The following is a 21,679-nucleotide window of genomic DNA, read 5'->3' as shown; positions in this document are numbered from 1 at the left end:
TTACACAGCCATTACCACATATTCCCCTAAAATAAAAATTCCATTCAAGCACAGAACACCAAGGGGTATTCAAATTCCTGGATTATCCTCAAAATGCCTTTTTAACCGTTAGTTTTTTCAACTTTGGATAGCAACAAGATCCATACATTGCATTTGGTTGACATGCCTCTTAAATCTCTTTTATTCTATAAATTTCCCAATGTTTTTGTCACAACATTTATCAGGTAATTTATTGTGTGGTATTTCCTAGATTCTGGATTTAGCTGCTTGTATCTTCCTAGACTCATTAATACATTCTTTCATCCTCTATCTTTTCTGTAAAGTGGTAGCTGTACCTAGCAGACTGGTCAGATTCAGGTCAAGTTTTCTGGTGAGAATCTTTCATTGGTAGTACTGAGTACTTCCTATTTCAGTTAGCAAAGAGGCACATACGTTCTCACCGTCTTGCTTTTTGTGATGTTGAGACTGATCGTGCTGTCAGCCTGATCTATCCATTTCAGTGATCCCTGCAGTGTGAGCAGCCATGGATGATCATCATCCAGATGGCTTATTTCATCGGAGGTATGGAACAGAGATTTTTTTTTTTTTTTTTTTTGCGGTACGCGGGCCTCACTGCCGTGGCCTCTCCTGTTGCGGAGCACAGGCTCCGGACGCACAGGCTCAGCAGCCATGGCTCACGGGCCCAGCCACTCCGCGGCATGTGGGATCTTCCCGGACCGGGGCACGAACCCGTGTCCCCTGCATCGGCAGGCGGACTCTCAACCACTGCGCCACCAGGGAAGCCCTGGAACAGAGATTTTTTATCATTCCTTCTAAACTACCTCATCAGAAATCTGGTACTCTAAAATATAGTTTATATTTTCATTTATTTACAGTTTCCAGAATAACAACTTTTCTAAAAGTACCATAAATTCAAGGATTTAAACTTCCCTATGCCCAAATTTACCCAGTGTTGGGCAATGGGAGCTCCTTAAAGTTGGCTCCTGTGCCCTTCTGACATGACTCCAGCTTACTTTGATACCTTCCCTGCTTTCAGTATCTTGATATGACAAGATACTCTAGACTCATCTTGTATACATTCTGCCTGAGAATCAGAATTGGTCATTTCCCCCACCAGCCTGACAATGTGCTTCAGAGAAAGGTATTTTTCCCATTTTTAATATGCTCAATATGTACAAACCCAAATTTGTAATTTACTTGTAAATCCTCCATATCTATTTTCCACCTTGACTGAGGGGTTCACTTTGTATTTACCCAGAGAACCAAATGTTCCAAATCTTCTCTTCTCTCCACACACAAGTAACTCAGTCTTTTAAATGTACCTTTAAAATTTTATCTTCCAAGTTTGTCCTCTCCTTTTATAATCCACTATCCCTATTTTAGTTCTCACTGACTGCATTATTTGCTTCTACTACTACACTGGACTACTAACTCATCTGTACCCAATTCCTTTATACTACTTTCAGAAAAAACTTTCTCAAACATATACCTAATGTGTCACATCCTTGCTTTCCAATGTCTCCTGAATAAATCATAACTCAACAATTATCTTTAACCCTTCATAATCCAGCCCCAGACTAACTTCTCTACCTTCCTTATCTCCCGTATCTCTCCATAATCACCTCAGACCCATCATTCAGAACTATTTAACACAGTAGGAATAAATCATGTTTTTCATGTCTCTTTACATTTGTCCACACTATTCCTTTTGCTTGGATACTCATTTTCTTATGTACTTGGAAAATTCTACTCATTTCCCAGGTCAACTTAAAAAAATATGACTTCATAAAGTCTTCTACAAGGCCGTAAACTGGATCAGATACTCCTTCCTTTAGCCTTCCACAGTATTATAACTTTTTTTCTACAATATTTGTGCTTCTGCCCACTAGCCTATAAGCTACTCAAATGCCAAGACTAGTTCTTATTCAAGATAGCACTAACTGTTCCATGTGTTGCAAGCAATCAATAGTTGTTAGAAAACACTTATAAAAGAAGATTTTAAAAAAATATCTTTCTGGCACAATCTGGGCTACTTTGCTTAATCTCACTCTTAAGAGAAAAGGGGTCCTGGTCTGATTCCGTCCTGCGCAACTGTTCCTTGGAACAGTAGTCTTTTATCTCTGTCCACTTTCTCTCCCACCGAAGTGCGTGCCACCAACCCATGGAAGATTCGATGGACATGGACATGAGGCCCCTGAGGCCCCAGAACTATCTTTTCGGTTGTGAACTAAAGGCCGACAAAGATTATCACTTTAAGGTGGATAATGATGAAAATGAGCACCAGTTATCTTTAAGAACGGTCAGTTTAGGGGCTGGCGCAAAGGATGAATTGCACATTGTCGAAGCAGAGGCGATGAATTATGAAGGCAGTCCAGTTAAAGTAACACTGGCAACTTTGAAAATGTCTGTGCAGCAAACGGTTTCCCTTGGGGGCTTTGAAATAACACCACCTGTGGTCTTACGGTTGAAGTGTGGTTCAGGGCCTGTGCATATTAGTGGACAGCACTTAATAGCTGTGGAGGAAGATGCAGAGTCAGAAGATGAAGAGGAGGAGGATGTGACACTCCTAAGTATATCTGGAAAGCGTTCTGCCCCTGGAAGTGGTAGCAAGTTTCCACGGAAAAAAGTAAAACTTGCTGCTGATGAAGATGAAGATGAAGATGAAGATGATGATGACGACGACGACGATGATGATGACGACGATGATGATGATGACTATGATGATGAGGAAGCTGAAGAAAAAGCTCCAGTAAAGAAATCTGTACGAGATACTCCAGGCAAAAATGCACAAAAATCAAACCAGAATGGAAAAGACTCAAAACCATCAATACCAAGATCAAAAAGTCAAGAATCCTTCAAAAAACAGGAAAAAAACTCCTAAAACACCGAAAGGACCTAGCTCTGTAGAAGACATTAAAGCAAAAATGCAAGCAAGTATAGAAAAAGGTGGTTCCCTTCCCAAAGTGGAAGCCAAATTCATCAATTATGTGAAGAATTGTTTCCAGATGACTGATCAGGAGGCTATTCAAGATCTCTGGCAGTGGAGGAAGTCTCTTTAAGAAAATAGTTTAAACAGTTTGTTAAAATCTTCCGTCTTATTTCATTTCTGTAACAGTTGATATCTGGCTGTCCTTTTTATAATGCAGAGTGAGAACTTCCCCTACCGTGTCTGATAAATGTTGTCCAGGTTCCATTGCCAAGAATGTGTTGTCCAAAATGCCTGTTTAGTTTTTAAAGATGGAACTCCACCCTTTGCTTGGCTTTAAGTATGTATGGAATGTTATGATAGGACATAGTAGTAGTGGTGGTCAGACAAATGGAAATGGTGGGGAGACAAAAATATACATGTGAAATAAACTCAGTATTTTAATACAAAAAAGAGAAAAGGGACCTTACATGCTCCATTCCCTTATGCCAATGCTCTTTAGACAATGTGAAACATAAGTGTTTTTGAGCTAATCTTCTTTGAAAAATTAGTTTTAAGAAAAATCCATAATTATATATAATTAAGCCATGAAAATATTCCTCATATATCATGTACAAATTCTTCAAATTCCTGGAACAAATTCATACTCTATTTACTCACCAGGTTCTTACTGTAATATTCCCACAGAATGGTGACAACTGCAATGTTTGGCTCCCAGAAATCACAAAGGGTCAAACAACAGTGAAGATACATTCGTAACTGCTCTTCTAGTATACCATCCTAAAAAATAAACTGAAATTGTGAGAAGCTAAATGCGCTCTGGCAACACACATTATCAGTTGATATTGCACTGAATAACCTGCTCCTAAAAAGAATATAAATATATATCACCAAGTCATACCCATTCTCATCTTCAGACCAGAAGGTCTAAATCAGCATAAGGTATACTTCTAAAACTTTGCTTTAGAGATCATTAGTATATTCAGATAACTGAAATTACATAACTCACTTTGACTTTTTACTCAGTTATTTAACAATTACAATAGGTATTTAATAACTGAATGGTGTAGAACCCAGAGACTGAAAAAGAAACCCAAACCAGAATGAAATAGCATAAATGATCGAATAATTAAGATGTACACAAATCCAGAGGACTTGCTCATACTTAAGTATCAATATGAGGTCAAATTCTTTATGGGAATATAAGCGTTGTTCTTCTAAAAACCAGAGGATTGACAGAGGACATAAATTTTAACCTTTTAGGAAGTGGCAACAGGAGAGAGTAGAAAAGAAGTGACACTTTAATCTTCTATGATGAAACAACCATGCATGTTTGTTAAAAAGTGACACATCACTGAATTCCAATCATTCAGCAATCATTTATTCAAAGCTTACTATATACCAGACACTATTCTAAGGTACTAGGCATAAAGCAATGAATAAGTCAGACATGGTACATGCACTAATAGAAGTTACACTTTGGTGGAGAATGGAAAAAGAGGACACTGAAACAAACAAGATAAATGTAAACAATTACAACCACCATGAAAAACAGAAAAAGCAGAGTAATGTGGTAGGGTAGCTGGTAGAGGATGTGGGTCATTATTTTACCAGGAATTAAGAATGGAAAGACCTTTCTGAGGGCTGGCATTTGGGCTAAATGACTGAATGAAAAACAGCCAACCACATAAAGAACTGAAAGTAAAGCATTCATCACAGAGAAAACACATGGAAAGTTCCTGAATTAGCAGTAAGCTTGATATTATAGGATTAAGTCAGAGATAGTCAGGAATCATACCTCATTTGAGGCTTTACAGTTTATAGTCAGAATTATGGTTTTTATTTTAATTATGCTGGGAAGCCTCTACAAGATTGTAAGCACAGGGGTGACATGAAATGATTGTTTAAAAAATACTACATTGGATCATGCATCGAGAATGAATATAGTAGTTAAGAGCAGTTAGAAGGTAAACAGTGACACTTCCAATGTAATAGAAAATCAGACAGAGGTCAAGTACAAAGTAGAAATGCTGGGAAATTTGAAGGTGCTTGAGATACAGTATGCTTTAAATAAATAACTGTTGAATGACTGGGATTCAGTGTTGTGTCACTTTTCAACAAACATGTATGGTTATTCCATCACAGAAGATGAGATTAAAATGTCTACTTTTTTCTACTTCCTTCTCCTCCTGTCAAAATGTTAGGAGGTGACTCTGTGAAACTGTAAGACTAAGATAAGTGGACAACTTTAGAGATATGTTTGGAAACAGAGACAATAGGATTTGTTGATGAGTTACATTAAGGTATGAAGGAAAGACAGCAATTAAGGAGAACTCTTATTTGGCTTAAGAAAATGGGTTGATGGAACCACTTCCTAAGATGGCAAAGACTAGGGGAGGAACACATGAGACAGTGCACAGAGCAACCAAGTGGAAATATTAAGTAGACAACTGACATATGGGTCTATAGCTCAAGGGAAAAGTCAGAGCTATTGATATAAATTTGGATGTTACTTTCATATTGATGGCTTTTAGAGCTAAGAGACTAGATAAGATCAACCTAGGAAAGACGATGGAAAAGAGAAAAGGATCCAGAACTGAGAGCCCTTTGCTATTCCAAAATTTGGGTAGGAAGCAAAAGGAGGAGTCTATAAGCAAAACCCAATGGTCAATGAAGTAGGAAGGAAACCAGGCATCATGGAAACCAAGAGAAATATTTCAGAAAGGGAAGGGGGTCAACAGGGTTGAATGCTACTGAGAGGTTAAAATGAGAACAAAGAACTCTTAGATTTGACAATGTGGAAGTTATTGATGCCTTTGACAACAGTAGTTTCAGGTATGGCAGACACAGATGCTTAACTATGGCAGGTTGAGGAGATAATAGAAGGTGAGGAAGTAGTGATACTTAAGTGAAGATATATAAAGTCCTTGAACAGGTGAGAAGAGAAAGGATCCAGTACACAGGGAAAGGAATTAGCCTTTGAGGGAAACAGTGACACTTCCAATATAACAGAAAAGCAGATTGAGAGGTTGTGTACAAAGCAGGCACATTGGGAGATTAGAAGGTTTAAACATAAAGGAGTTCTCAACTGACTCGTCCTATTTTCTCAATGATTTATGAGGCAAGATGCTTAGCTAAGGTGACTGGGGCACAGCATGTGTTGAACTGTGTGTTAAAAAAGAAATTCTGAAATAAGTTGTTTTGGAGAGTAGAAAAGTAAACATTCTAGAGCCGAGTGCCACTTGAAAAGATTTATGATCAAGAATTTAAAGTCAGACCAGTCAGCAAGAATGAGTGTATGAGTTTTTTCCACCAACATTCAGCTGAGGTGGGGCGTGGCAGAGGGGTAAGAGAAGGGTATTAGGTTTTGCCAAGTTTAAAATAGGTAAGGGCTATGGAATTAAAGTCGTTTGTGATGGAGTGATTATAATAAGGGGTTGTATAATCTACATTGTTCAAGGAAGAAAGTTTGGACATGGATGAACACAGAAAAATGAAAAGATCAATGATGATGGACAGAATGAAAATGAAAAGTGAAAAAATGTAGAGCATAACTATGGGAGGCAGTGGGTAAGGTAAATAAAAGAAAATCTGATTAGAAGTAAGGATATGAAGAAACTTAGAGGACAGGTGGATTATACACAATGATGTTGGGGTCACTAATAAAAGTAGTATACAGGTATAGAAGAGAAGAGTGATCTTGCTGCCAAATATTTCAGTGAATGAGAGTGAACCAAACATGACCAGATTTTTTTGAGAAGGCTTTTAACTCTTTTAGTTATTAATCTGTTAGAATACACCAAAGCTTCAAGTCCTTTAGGAAATTTTCTAACTTCCACACTAAACAGTGACCTTTCTTTATGCTCCATAGCACACTATGCACACCTGTATCTTAGCACTTACCTTGCTAAATTTTATGTCTATCTGCCTTCAAGTGTCTATGAGCTCCCTGAGGGCTGGGATAATGTCCCCTGGGCCTAGCACAGTGCCTGCTTCACCAAAGAGACTCCATAAATGTTTTATGAACAAAACTGAGATCTGGGTTCTGGTGTCTCTTTTCATCAAGTACTTGTATGGTTCAGCAAAAGATACTTAGCTTCTCTAACAGATAGTTAAATTTAACCAAAGAAGACAAGGTTCTATCCATCATTAATATTCTTTGATTTTTATTATGAAAATATTAAATGAGATCTAGGCTTATACCCATGGTACACTACTGATATGAATTAAAGCATACTTTAAAAAAATTTATTATGTTTCAAGGTTAAAAAGTGGGTTATATGAAAAAAGTGGGTTCATTTTGAAGAGTCTGTACTGTTTTATTCAGTATCTGAAACTCATTTTACATGTGAAATCCACAAAAAGGTATATAAACCATAAAAATATATGAAGTTTGGGAAAAACAAAAGATTAAATACCAACTATGTGTCAAGTATTATGTGATGTTTTACATATGTTCATTCACTCATGCATGTCTTATACCATCCCAGCTTTATTACATTCATTTTGCAGAAAAAAAGGATGAGGGTCAGAAGTTACAAACAGTTTACCCAAGTCTACTTGGGAAGAAGCTAGGATTTATGACTCCAAAGCCTGTTATACATACTATGCTATGCTACCTTCCAAAAACAGGAGGGAAAAGAAATGAACATTTAATGGACACCAGGTTTGATCAAGATTGCTCTTAGTGACCAGACCAAGATTTGAATCAAAGTTTTTGAGACCAGAGCCCATGCTCTTTCCACTGTACCCAATCAAAAAGAAATTAAAAATGGCAACTTGGGGGAGTTTTCCTTTTTTTTTTTTTTTTAAGAAAAGGAGATAAATTTCCCTTTATTTTCCTGCTAGTGCTTACAGATTAAAATGAAAAGAAATGGCTTAGAAAATACCATTTTCTCCACAGTTCTGGCAGGATAACTAATCAGTCAGTTGAGTGTGACTTAAAAAGCAAGTTTCTTTTTTTAATTACAGTTAGTATTTGTTATAAAATACATTTCCGTGTTCTGTATATTCAACCATTATTTTCTTTTGAACCGTGTTCCCCTAGTTTTTCTTAAAAATTCCCTTTAAAAATTGTGTGGGTGCACATCAGCTGAATTAAGGAAAGAAACGATTTGCCCATCTTCAAGTCCAAAGGGCCAAAGAGTTAAGAATATACAATAGTCAGGAGTAGAGGAGGCAACAGACATCTTAGCTCAAATTCATAATGGAAAAACAAAGCTGAAATATAGTGAGGAGGAATGTCTGAGAACACCTGAGTATATTAATTTCTTCCTACCTTATATTTTCTCATCATACATTTATTGGAGAGAGAAAAAAAAACACAAAAAACAAATTTAAAAAACTGTGGAAAATTGAGATAGCTGTTTTCCATAAGTATCACCAAAACAGATCTACAAACCAATATGGATTACTAATCAAACACATAGCATCAAAGAATTTTTAAGATAGAAATAATGAAAAAAATACAGTTTTATTAAGAATCCTACAAGGTCAAATGCTTTGAGGGAGCACAGAGTGAGTAAAACACAAATGAAGACTCAAATCCCAGCTCTGCCACTTCCTAGCTAGCTGTGTGGACCTGGACAAGCTCCCTCTACGCCCCAGTTTCCTAATGTATAAAATGGAACTTCACACAACTGTCATAAGCATGAAGTGGAAGAATGTACATTAAGTGCTATGTACAGTACTTGCACAGGGATAGCTATCATTTTGAATGAATTTTTTTAGCCCAAACATTGAGTCTTGACAATCAAATAAATGAAACACATTCACAGCATCGTAACTTAAACAGATATATTTCAATTTTGTGAGTGTTAAGACCAAACTCTACCTAAACCAAGAGTTTTCATTAACAACATCTAAATCCATGCCCTCTGATTAAAGATTTTTAATAAACTAGAAAGCCTGTGGGGTTCTTTTCCACACAGGCTCAAACCTATCTGTGCTACTCAACTTCTACATTTATCACAAGACCCTGTGGGCTCTCTGCGTGTCTCTTCTCAGCTGAGTGGGTATGTATGAACTATTTCATGTAGAAAGCTACCCTAGAATATTCCATAGTGCCTGCTCCTGATCTCTTAGTCTTTTTTTTTTCCCGGTACGCGGGCCTCTCACTGTTGCGGCCTCTCCAGTTGCGGAGCACAGGCTCCAGACGTGCAGGCTCAGCGGCCATGGCTCATGGGCCCAGCCGCTCCGCAGCATGTGGGATCTTCCCGGACAGGGGCACGAACCCGTGTCCCCTTGCATCGGCAGGTGGACTCTCAACCACTGCACCACCAGGGAAACTCTCTTAGTCCGTTTTAAAAGAATGCCTTCCTATCTTTATTTCAAAAGATTAAATGCAGGCATATTAAATTTGGGTATATTCCATATATCAAATTCTTTTATAGAACTAAAAATGAAAACATTTACTCTTTTAGCTTATTCTATACAAATGGCAATATAACAATTGTGGGTTCATTTTTTCTTTTTATGTATAACTGACTTGCCTATCAGAAACCACCAGGAGAATAAAATTTATTTGCAAGCTAAACAGTTAACTGTCAGTCTAACTGATGGGATTTTTTTAGGACTGGATAAAGAGAGTTAGACTTCAGTATCTCGGGCAAGATCCTTCTGTCCAAGAAACACAAACATTTTGGATTAGTAATTAGAAGATTATTGTTCCACATTATTCAGAGCTAATCACATTCTGAGTGCTTTTTAGCCTTGGACTCTCCAAATTCTTTGACAAATGAAAAAAAATTTTTTTAAAATATTAGGCTTGCTTAGGATTTCTTCTTATACCCTTCTATGACCTTTGTTAGAAAACTGTTCTGTGATCTCATCAAATAATGAGGCTTTAAAAAGTAGGTAGTATAAAACTAAAAATCTCCCTTTTCATAAAAAAAAAAATAATGCTATTATAAAGGTAGAACAAATGTTTACTGTTAGCATTCACAAATATTAAATAGGATTACCTCTAAAAAATGTTTTTTAAAGCAAATACTTAACTATTCAGTTTAAGTAAAATTAAACAATATATGCTCTCTTTACTAACAAAGCTCAATGTCTGTTTCTGGAAATCCTCTCTGGCTAGAAAAAGATTTAGAACATTATTTGCTTAATTAAAACTACAGTGGAGTGCCCACCAATTTTATGTGAAGACTACTCTATATGTGAAACATATATATTTTTAAAATATTGTAAATGGACTCTTTCTTTCATTGTTGGAGATCAAGTCACAGCACATGAGCATGGTCAGATTTTAATTTACCTCAGTGGGGGAAAACAGATATAATGAAACTGATAGCTCTATCCAAACATATTATTTATTCTTTATGACCACCTACTGCACCCACAAAATTGGTTTCAGGAACTCCAGCAAGTAGTCCTATACTACTTATAAAATCTAATTTGATACAATCAAGGCATGACAAAATTGAGGTTACTAGAGAGAATGGACTGCTTTTTTCTACATATTATAATGACCTCTTCTCTTACAGGAAAGATATTACTTTGACTTTATGCTAGACTTAAATTCACAGGGAAAGTTTCTTAGATTAGCTGTACTATCCTTGCTTCTCTGGTGACTGACTCGCCCCAGTTTTTTCAGGCCTTGTCTGGTTTTAGCACTGAAAGTCCCACATTTTGGGATACTCCAAGCCAGGTAAATCCAGACGGTCATCCTACCTACTTACAAGACTTAGTGATTTATCTTCAAAACAGCTTTAGGTGATACGATTAAAATACTGGATTAATAGCTGATGTAAATAATGGTGACCACTTTTTAGTGATTCTGTACATTCTAGAAGTAAAAAATACATGTCTGAAACTTTTTGAGTTACTAAATCAGTATGTACTCAAAAAGAACATAGGAGAAAGCCAATGAAAATGATACAGAAAAAAGAAAATAAAAAAAATTTAGTGTTTGGGATAATAGCTCTTTTGTTCCTGATGCAACTTACGTATTCAGAGTTCTTTGGCATTCTAACCTAGAATTCTTAGTTCATAATTAGAAGATTCATACTATAACTAAATATACTTATATTTTCACCTAAAAAAATTAAGAGTTAATATAGATAACAGGGAAAAAAATTTAAGATATTAAAATGATTTTCAAAGATATGGCTATAAAATAAATGTGTGTAGCAATCTTGTACTACCATATTTCTTTTTTATTCCTCTTCAAGTTTTTAACAATCTTCATTTCGTAACAGAAAAGGAGTCTATTTCCCAAATTAAAAAAATATTCTTTACTAAAATTTCCCCTTAAAATCTTACATAAATAACTTATGCTACAAAACTTTACAGAACTATAATACAATATGTTTAAAGATGTGACGAAGAGCACATTTAAAACTAAAAGGAGGTCAAATCTGACCTCTGGGCCATGAAACACTACATTAACCGTTCTGCAGAAAGAAAAATGATAAGGTGTGAAATGAGGACTCAGAAACTAGGACCTTATCAGTTAGAGTATGAGTCAAGCCTGTAAGACAAATTGCTCAGCAAGGCAAGTCACCTTCCTGCTGTGATGAGGATATAGCTGAATTTCCAATGCTACTGACTATCTCCCTCATCATGTCTACTAGACTTGATATCATGCAGTCAAGGAATGGCTTATAGTTCTGAAGCATCTGCTACTTATTTTGAATACATTTTTCAAAGTCACGAACCAGGTGACTATTATCTTTGTCCTTTAACTGGCAAGTCAGTGTTAAAATAAAAATCTTCAAAATAAAAACTATTGTACAAGGACCCTGCATTAACAAAGAATGATGATTCTATCTCAGACTTTTTATAAGTAAACTAAGTTTGTTATTTAAATCATTTTAACAGTTTGCTTGGTTATTATAAGTAAAATCTGTAACATAAAAATTTAGCAAAGCCCACAAACTGTCTCACTTTAAATGTGTACCTGAACACTGATGGACTTTTTCAGCAGTTCTTCTACAAAGTTCCAGTTTGATTCCATTTGTCTCTAGAAAGGGAGAAAATATTGCATTAAAATTACTGCTCTTAATTATTATTAAAATTATAAAGTAGCAAGTTAAGTGTGAAGTACATTTTCTACTATCATCAGATATTACAATTTCTTGACTGTCTAAAATTACTTTGGCAAAGAGTTAGTTTACAGACTTGGGAGAAAAAAATTTACAACTATTCCAATCCCATATAAACCTTATCAGGAGTGATTTTATCAAACAGTGGTACTTCTATAAAATTATAAATGTTTTAACAAATAATAAATTTTTGCTGTCAGATACAATCTAACAGGGGAAAAAAAAATCTTTAAGTATATTTTGGATTTTTTTATACCAGCGACTGCCCTTCTTTATTCTGTACTTTACTCAGCAGAGATTTTTACCTTTGTTTTATGCATAACAGCTTCAAGATGGTCTACTCTAGTAAACAAGTAACTAAAAATTTTATATAGAAAATTTAAAAAAAACTTTTACACACTGCTACCTCATTTAGCCAATGGTCACTTATCTGGCAAGCTCAACTATCCTGAAGACTCTCTATAATAAAGAAGAAAGCCAAAAAAGACTTTCACAAAGCCAACATATTTCACAAAGGCTAGGCACTGAGAACAATTCTACTTTTCCAAAGGGAAAGCCTGGAGGAACTTTTCACAGGATACCTAGTTCATTTGATACTCAGTTCTTAAAGGTTTGGATATGTGGATATCGGTCAAAATGAGAAGCAAAGAAAGAACCTCCAAGAAGCAGCAAGTAACAACTAGTTTCTGACAAGATAAGAATAAAAGGTGCAGAAGTTACCATAAGACTTCAGAAAACTAAGACACAGGCCTTAAAGAATAAAGGCAAAGAGCCTCATCTACCCTTCTATCCGTGTTATAACAACTATGTTGTTCGTTGAACTCCAGTGACCAATACAAAGCTAAAGCATGTTCAATATTCTTGATTTTAAATGGCTGGATAATGTTCATGTAAGATGCTAACTACATAAAATCACTAAATAAATATTTCCTTAATAAAAGTGCCTAGTGACTGTGGTAGCCAGCCTCTAAGACAGCACCCAGTATCCCCCTGTCTCCTAGTATTCATACCCTTATTTAATCCCCTCCCACAATGTACCAGACTTGGTCTGTTACCAACAGAATACCAATACTAGTAGGACTGATAGTATGTCACTTCCAAGATTAGAAGTCACTGAAGCATCCATCTTAATGACAATCTCTCTCTTTGACTCCTGGGAAAAGTTATGCTATGAACAGGATCGAAGAAGCCCACATGATGAGTGACTGAAGCCTCCTGCCAAGGTGAGCGAGACTAGAAGTGATTCCTCCAGCCCCAGTCAGGTCTTCAGAGACTGAGGACCCAGGTGACAGCTTGACTATAACCTCATGAGATCCTGAGCCAGGAGCCCCTAGGCTCCTACTGGATGCCAGACCCTCAGGAACTGTGTGAGAAAATGTTTGTTTTAAGCTGCCAAATTTTGTTACTTATCAATAGATAACTAGTACAATGATACAGTTATTTTTAGAAAGGAATTATTGGTTTTTTGAAATACATTTATGTAAATAAAGTGAATGCAAAATACTTATAAGGAAAAAATATGTAGTAAAGAATATGGCCTTGCCCAAAGAGGTCTGGACTTTATCCTTGGTTTCTGGGAGGTAATCTCCGGGGCCCTTCGAATGTTTTGCCTGATAGGAGTATCTTTGTTTGCTCCTGGGCCTAGGGTCATAACTATTGTCTAACAATGTAACTGAGGGTGGAGGGTGGCCACACCCACACAGTCTTAGGGTAGGGCTAATTATACCTGAAAATCAACAATGTAACTTAGGCTGGGGGCTTTGGGTCCTGTATTATTTGACCTGAAGACTGAGCTCAACCATCATGTGGATGCAATCCATTATGCCTATGTAATGGAGCTCCAATAAAAACTCTGACCACTGCAGTTCAGGCAAGCTTCCCTGGTTAGAAATACTCCCTGCATACTGTCACACACTGATGCCAGGTGACAAAGGTGTCTCAACTCTATGGGGAGAGGACAACAGAAGCTCCACATTTGCTACTTTTCCTGGACTCTGCACTATGTACTCTTCCCTTTGCTAATTTTAATCTATATCCTTTCCCCATAATAAACCATAACTGTGAGTATAAAAGCTTTCAGGGAGTTCTGTGAGTCCACATAAATTACATGGCTCTGGGAATCCCCGAGCTTGTAATTAGCATCAGAAATGAGGTAGCCTTGAGGACTGTGCTCTAAAACTCTCTCAAAAAGGAGACCATTTTGTTCTAGCAATACTATGTGTACATTGTGTTGGGGTCTTTACATTATTACTTCCTAAAATAAATCGTACCCAACTCATAGATAACACAATTAAGTCTCAGAAATGTCATGTACACAGAAGTCAGAGCATGAATTCAAATCCAAGTAGGTTTGGCTCCAAAGCCAGTGTTCCTTCCATTATACCATGCTATCAATAAATGAGTTTCTTTTTCTAACAAATTTTCCCTCAGCTTCCAGCAATCCACTTTTATATCATTCTTTATTAAGATAACATCACCACTAGTCCTAAATAATCACAAGCATGACAGGGTTGATGTATTTAGTTTTATAATTTGATAGGGCTAATGAGTATATTTTGGTTATTCTAGCAATTTGAATCACACAAATCAGAGAGAAGTAGTATGATTCTCAGCCAGAGAATTTCAACTCTATTTAATAGTACTGTGGTTATAATCTAAAACAAAAATAAACCACAATTCAGAGGAAAGAATGGCAACTATATCATGCCCAAATCAAGTCTAAGTGGGAAAATATGTATAAAAGGGTAACATATTTTTCTTCCACAGGGAAACTTAACTTTGAGCAGCTACGGTATTTTTTTTTTTTTTTTCTGTATACTAAGTTGTAGTATAGAAAGGAGGTAACAGTCATCAATTTGGGGCTATGTTTTATATTTCTTATCCCACTATTAAAATGAAGACACTCACTTAAGCTTCAGCACAGGTGGTATTTCCACCGGAAATATAAAATAGACACCCCACTCTCCACTTACAGCTGACTAGGTAACCTGGAGCAACTCTCATTTTAAGGTTGTATTTCACACCTTTTATCTAGTCACCATTTCAGATATTTCAAAGAAATGCATCATCTAGCCTCACTGACTGCACTATGTTCTGGGCAGGGAAAGCACTGTTAAAATGATCCCTGCAATGTCCCAAAGTAATTTTTCTCTTTAAACTATATTTGCTTTTAAAATAGATGTCTGGGATTGTAAGAGGCTAACACACTCTCATCAGGAACAAACAAGGATGGCCACTCTCACTACTTTTATTCAATATAGTTTTGGAAGTCCTAGCCACAGCAATCAGAAAAGAAAAATAAATAAAGGGAGTCCAAATTGGAAAAGAAGAAGTAAAACTGGCACTGTCTGCAGATGACATGATACTATACATAAAAAATCCTAAAGACATTACCACAAAACTACTAGAGCTCATCAATGAATCTGGTAAAGTTGCAAGATATTAATATACAGAGATCTGTTGCATTTGTACACACTAACAATGAAAAATCATAAAGAGAAATTAAGGGAACAACCCCACTTACCATTGTATCAAAAGAAATAAAATAATTAGGAATAAACCCACCTAAGGTGGCAAAAGACCTGTACTCCAAAAACTATAAGATGTTGATAGAAGAAACTGAAGATGACAGAAACAGATGGAAAGATATATGGTGTTCTTGGATTGGAAGAAATCAACAGTTAAAACGACCATACTAGCCAAAGCAATCTACAGATTCAGTGCAATCCTTATCAAATTACCAATAGCATTTTTCACAGAACTGGAACAAAAAGTTTTTTAATTTGTATGGAAACACAAAAGACCCTGAATAGCCAAAACAATCTTGAGATAGAAGAATGGAGCCAGAGGAATCATGCTCCCTAACTTTAGACTATATTACATAGCTACAGTAATCAGAACAGTATGGTACTGGCACAGAAACAGACACATAGTTCAGTGGAACAGGATAGACAGCCCAGAAATAAACCCACACACTTATGGTCAATTAATCTATGACAAAGGAAGCCAGAATATACAATGAAGAAAAGACAGTCTCTTCAACAAGTGGTTCTGGGAAAACTGGGCAGCTACATGTAAAAGAATGAAACTAGAACATTCTCTAACACCATATACAAAAATAAACTCAAAATGGATTAAAGACCTAAATGTAAGACCAGACACTACTAAACTCCTAGAGGAAAACATAGGAGGAACACTCTTTGACATAAATCACAGCAATATTTTTTTGGATCCGTCTCCTAGAGTAATGGAAACAAAAGCAAAAATAAACAAATGGAACCTAATTAAACTTAAAAGCTTTTGCACAGCAAAGGAAACCATAAACAAAATGAAGACAACCTACAGAATGGGAGAAAATATTTGCAAATGATGCTATAAAAAAGGGATTAATTTCCAAAATATACCAACAACTCAATATCAAAAAACCAAACAACCCAATCAAAAATTGAGCAGACGACCTATGTAGGCATTTCTTCAAAGAAGACATACAGATGGCCATCAGACACATGAAAAGATGTTCAACATCACTAATTATTAGAGAAATACAAACCAAAACTATAATGAGGTATCACCTCACAAGTCAGAATTGCCATCATCAAAAAGTCTACAAATAATAAACACTGGAGAGGGTATGCAGAAAAGAGAACCCTCCTACACTCTTGGTGGGAATGTAAATTGGTGCAGCCACTATGGAGAACAGTATGGAGGATCCTTAAAAAACTAAAAATAGAACTACCATATGATCCAGCAATCCCACTCCAGATACATGCACCCCAATGTTCAGTGCAGCAGTACCTACAATAGCCAAGACATGGAAGCAACCTAAATGTCCATCAACAGATGAATGGATAAAGATGTGCTGTGTCTGTGTATATATATGTATACATATATATACACATACACACACACAATGGAATTTTTACTCAGCCATAAAAAAAAGAATGAAATAATGCCATTTCCAGCAATATGGATGGACCTATAAGTCAGAGAAAGACAAATATTATATGATATCACTTATATGTGGAATCTTAAAAAAAAAATACAATGAACTTATTTACAAAACAGAAATAGACTTACAGACACAGAAAACGAACTTATGGTTACCAAAGGGGAAAGAGGGGGAGATTATAAATTGGGACTGTGGGATTAATGGATACACACTACTATACATAAAATAGATAAACAAGGACCTACTGTATAGCACAGGGAATTATATTCAATATCTTGTAATAACCTATAATGGAAAAGAATGTGAAAAAGAATATATATAACTGAATCACTTTGCTATACCCTTGAAACACTGTACATTTCAATTAAAAAATAAATAGAAACAAAATAGATGACTGGGATTGTAAGAGTTTAACACACTCTTATCTAGGTTGGGAGAAAAGCATTAAACAGAAATATATAAAAATCTAAAGTCTCTAGTATGAGAAGTGAGATACCAAATTTTCCTTAAAGGCCTGTGTTAAGGAACTGGCAACTTCTGTGATTTAAATCCACATACAGCAAAAATCCAATTTACAAAAACTTAAAAAAAATTAACCATATCTCAAACCTATTTAAAATATAAAGATTTCACATTAACCTTCAGGGCAAAAGCAGTTCACATTTAAAAACTGAAACATCTCTATGATTATCACAAGACTAGCAGTATTTCTCTGCTGCAGAACATATGACTAACTATTATTACTTCATATCCTCCTCTCACACCAGATTACTCTTTAGTGGAATAAAGCATGCTTAATGCATAACCATTTTCTATATGGTAGCTGGCTATGCTAATACATCATAAGGAGAAAAAAAGAATTCAGATAATTTTCAAAATTCTGACCTAAGTATATCTCAGAAACAAATTAAAATCCTATATAATCTCTCTGAAAGAATGAGTCAATACACCTTTATGTTCATAGATTAAAATGATTATATGATTTATAAACCAAATTGAGACACTTCTGAGAATAAAAGGGAACAAACGAACCAGATGGGATGAGGGGAAAATGGGCATAAACTGGGACTGTCCCTGGCAGACTGGTACACATGGTTATGCTACCAGAGACCTATTCATGAGAGGAAGTTCTCAGAAAGTTTCTCATATCAAATTTATCTAAGAGATAAAAAATAGGGTGATATTTAACCACTGTGTACCTCAGTTTCTTTACCTGTAAAATGGATATAATATTAACTTCTTGCCTACTGCATAATACTTCATTGAGATAAAAACCAAATAGTCACTCTGAGATATTAAACACTTTGCAAATGCAATATGCTAAAGGTATCACCCCTAATGAAGACTATCATTAACTGGAGAACTTAAGTTTTTGTTTTTGTTTTTGTTTTGCAGTACGCGGGCCTCTCACTGTTGTGGCCTCTCCCGTTGCGGAGCACAGGCTCCGGACACGCAGGCTCAGCGGCCATGGCTCACGAGTCTAGCCACTCCACGGCATGTGGGATCTCCCCAGACCGGGGCACGAACCCGTGTCCCCTGCATAGGCAGGCGGACTCTCAACCACTGCGCCACCAGGGAAGCCCTCAAGTTTTTCTTTTAAAGACATTTAGAAGTCAAGAAACGTTTGAAACTCTCTGAAGACTCATGAATAAAGGCAAAGTCTATTTTACATATACACATACACATTACACATCTTTATTATTTTATCATATGAAAGGTTTTTTTTCCCCAAATACCATGGCTCTCTTTCCTCTTAAAATCTTCTATATAATTTTAAAAATTAAGATTGAAAAAAAAATATGTTTCTTGGCAAAAGAAAACCATAAAGGAACTGCTGACAAATATTAAAAGACAAAGGTTAAGCTATTTTAAATACAGAGAATTCTTTCACTATCTTGATCCAGAGCTAATAAAAGCACTAATGTCCTACGGAGTTCCCTCTATGAAACTGAAGAGTGATTTCAGCAATGCAACATAGGGTGGTTGTACCAATACAATTCAAAACTACAATAGTAATACTAATGATATATATTAACGTGGCTAGATTACCTACCATACTGGGAGCATGTGGGGGTTGATATCAACCACTATTGAAATGTACCACTCACTCAAATAAATGTTAATGGCAGATCCAGCAAGCATTAATAACATGAAAGCACATTCCTTGAAGCAAAAGGCAGTACAATCTATTTCATGTGTATCCTATCACGGGCACCTATTATTATGATGGCCACTCAGTAGGAACTCAGAAGTGCTTACCTAATTACCCTATTTATTTACACTGCAGAAATATGTATTTGGAAGAATTAAGGTTGGGTGGTAAGAGAAATAAAAATGCTTATGTAAAGACCTTTGAATTATAGATAAATTTTTTGAGTTCTTTCATTGTTGTTCTAGTATTTTAAGAACTAAAAGATGTGAAACATAACCATATTAACTCCATTATAATACTCAATGAAAGGAATACTAAAGTAATAATGGCATTTATCAGTTACCATATATCAGTATGGGAAGGACTCATGTGCATAAACAAAGGACATATGATCCTTCTGAGAAGTTCATTCTATTGATCTTATTGATCTCTCTCAATGAATTGGTAGAATGCTTAAATACATCGATACTGAGCTGTGTGTGGACTTCTCAGAGCACTTTCTGACTTATCTTACTATATCTTGTGATCTCTTAAAGGACCGTTTATTACTAGGGAATCACTCAGAGGACCTCTAAGGCCCTTTCTCCGTTTCTAGGACACTATGTCAATACTAACTGACCCTCAGATTCCACGGATGATGTCTGGGCTCTGTCCAGTATTCCAGAAAGAGGAAAATCTGTGAAGTCCATCAAGGAACATGTTTCATAAAGCAAACGTTCCCATACCTGATAAGAGTATGAGATCCAAAGGACTTTTTAAAAATAAGAATTTCCAAACTCCAGACCAGATTACAGTACTAAAACAGGATCTCTAGATTTAAGAAATCTGAATTTTTAGAAACTCACAGATAGGCCTGTTGATCAGCCAGGCTTGTTAACCACTGCCAGAAAAAAAAGACAAATTTTGAAAATACAGACATGCTTATTTTATGGAACTGATGGGTTGATATAATACTATGTTACTTCTGAACATGGAAGAAGTTATATACAAATAGGGTTTCAGATAAATACACCTACCAGCTGATTTTATTTCATAGGGATTTTAAAATAACACTGAAAAAATGTTTCTAACTAGAAATTAATATACTAGTTAAAATCTGTCTTTTTACATGAAGTAACTTCATCGTTGTTTAACAGATTAAAATATCTTCACAAAAATCTTCTCTAATTCATTTCTAGAGATGTAGGCTTTCCCTTTGGCAATCTTAAAGATTTTAGAACTAGAAGAAATCTGAACAGAACAATCCAGTCCCATGATTTCTGGATGAGAGAACAGAGGCCCAGAAAGGTTTAAGTAATTTATTAACAGTCACAAAGCTACTTAGTAGCAGGCCAGGACTAGATCCCAAGTCTTTTCCCTAAACAAACAGTAAAAACAAAGATTATCATTTTCAAGATGTTTACAGAAAGGTTTACAGCTTCTAGATTCAGAAGCTGAGTTGATTTCTGTAGGATTATAATCTGATTTTTATTGTTTCTCCTCACTTGCTAATTTGCCTACAAAAAGTACATATTGATTGATAATACAAGAAAGTTTGAAAAAATAAAATCTTACCATTTCATCCGGTATTCCATGGCGATCAAACTGATAAAATGATGCTACATGAGCAATCATCCACCAACTAAAACCCAATGGATCCCTGGGCTGGATTACAGGCACAGAAGGTCTTCGGTCATTTGATTTTTCAAAGAGCGTTTTAAGTACTTTATTCAACCAGTTCCAAAATGACTGTAGAAAAAGAGGTATTATGATTCAATTAAATTTAGACACTTATCCAATAACCTGTGATTTGGGTTTTTTTCCTTAATTTTTGTAAGGAAATATAGACACAAAAGAGAATACAAAACACATATATAAAACTTAGAGAATAATAAAAATACCCAGGTTAAAAATTAGAAAATGACTAGTTCCTACAGTTTCCACAATCATATCTTCTCCCATCCAGGAGTAACAATTATTATATATTCTGACTTCTATAATATATCATTCCCTAGTTTTTTAAGTTTTGCCACATAGATATACACGCCTCGATCACATATTGTTTGGCTTCACCTGTTTTGTTTTGTTTTTTAATGTGTTTGTATTCTTACGTAGCTTGTTTCTATTCTTTGGTAACTTACTTCTTTTCCTCAATATTATATTTGTGAGATTTACCCATATTAGTGAGTATAGCCATAGTTCATCAGAGTATTCCAATATATGACTATAAGATAAACTATTTACCTAATTTACTACTGTTGAACATTTGATGGGTTTTAGTAAGATTTTTTTCTAGGTATTTGTCCATTTTATATAAATATTTGATATTATCAGATATTTTAATATCTGCAGAGTTTGAAGGCATGTTACCATTTTCATTTCTAGTACTGACTTGTAATCATCTCAAGAAAGATTAGCCAATTTTAGTAATTTTTTTGAAGAACCAACTTTTGGCTGTTTTGATCTTTCAATCTTTTGATCATCTTTGTTGTTTTCAATTTCATAAATTTGTGTTAGTCTTATTTACTACCTTTTATTTTCTTTGGGTTTACTATACAGGAATTTTTTCCCCTAACTTCTTACAATGAATTCTTAGCTCATTAATTTTCAACTTCTTTTCCTCTAAC

The 21,679-nt window shown here is 35.5% G+C and overlaps 1 protein-coding gene and 1 pseudogene across 6 annotated transcripts in view; one reads left to right on the top strand and one right to left on the bottom strand.

Annotated features, from left to right (window-relative positions):
• Positions 1 to 21,679, bottom strand: part of MMS22L (MMS22 like, DNA repair protein) — a 171,843-nt gene that overhangs the window by 117,397 nt on the left and 32,767 nt on the right. For all 6 annotated transcript variants that reach the window (XR_007470410.1, XR_007470411.1, XR_007470408.1 and 3 more), the window contains exons 10-12: positions 20,628 to 20,801; positions 11,829 to 11,891; positions 3,587 to 3,706 (exon numbers count right to left, since the gene is read on the bottom strand). Coding sequence is in view for 2 of the 6 variants with exons in the window: in XM_004264796.4 (XP_004264844.2) it covers positions 3,587 to 3,706; positions 11,829 to 11,891; positions 20,628 to 20,801 (357 nt within the window). In the remaining 4 variants the exon portion in view is untranslated. The remainder of the gene's footprint in view (positions 1 to 3,586; positions 3,707 to 11,828; positions 11,892 to 20,627; positions 20,802 to 21,679) is intronic.
• LOC101280192 (nucleophosmin-like) lies at positions 2,096 to 3,405 on the top strand (annotated as a pseudogene).

The sequence above is a fragment of the Orcinus orca genome, chromosome 12, assembly GCF_937001465.1.
Source record: "Orcinus orca chromosome 12, mOrcOrc1.1, whole genome shotgun sequence".
NCBI classification, from domain to species: Eukaryota; Metazoa; Chordata; class Mammalia; order Artiodactyla; family Delphinidae; genus Orcinus; species Orcinus orca.
This window is presented reverse-complemented; position numbering and strand designations above follow the sequence as displayed.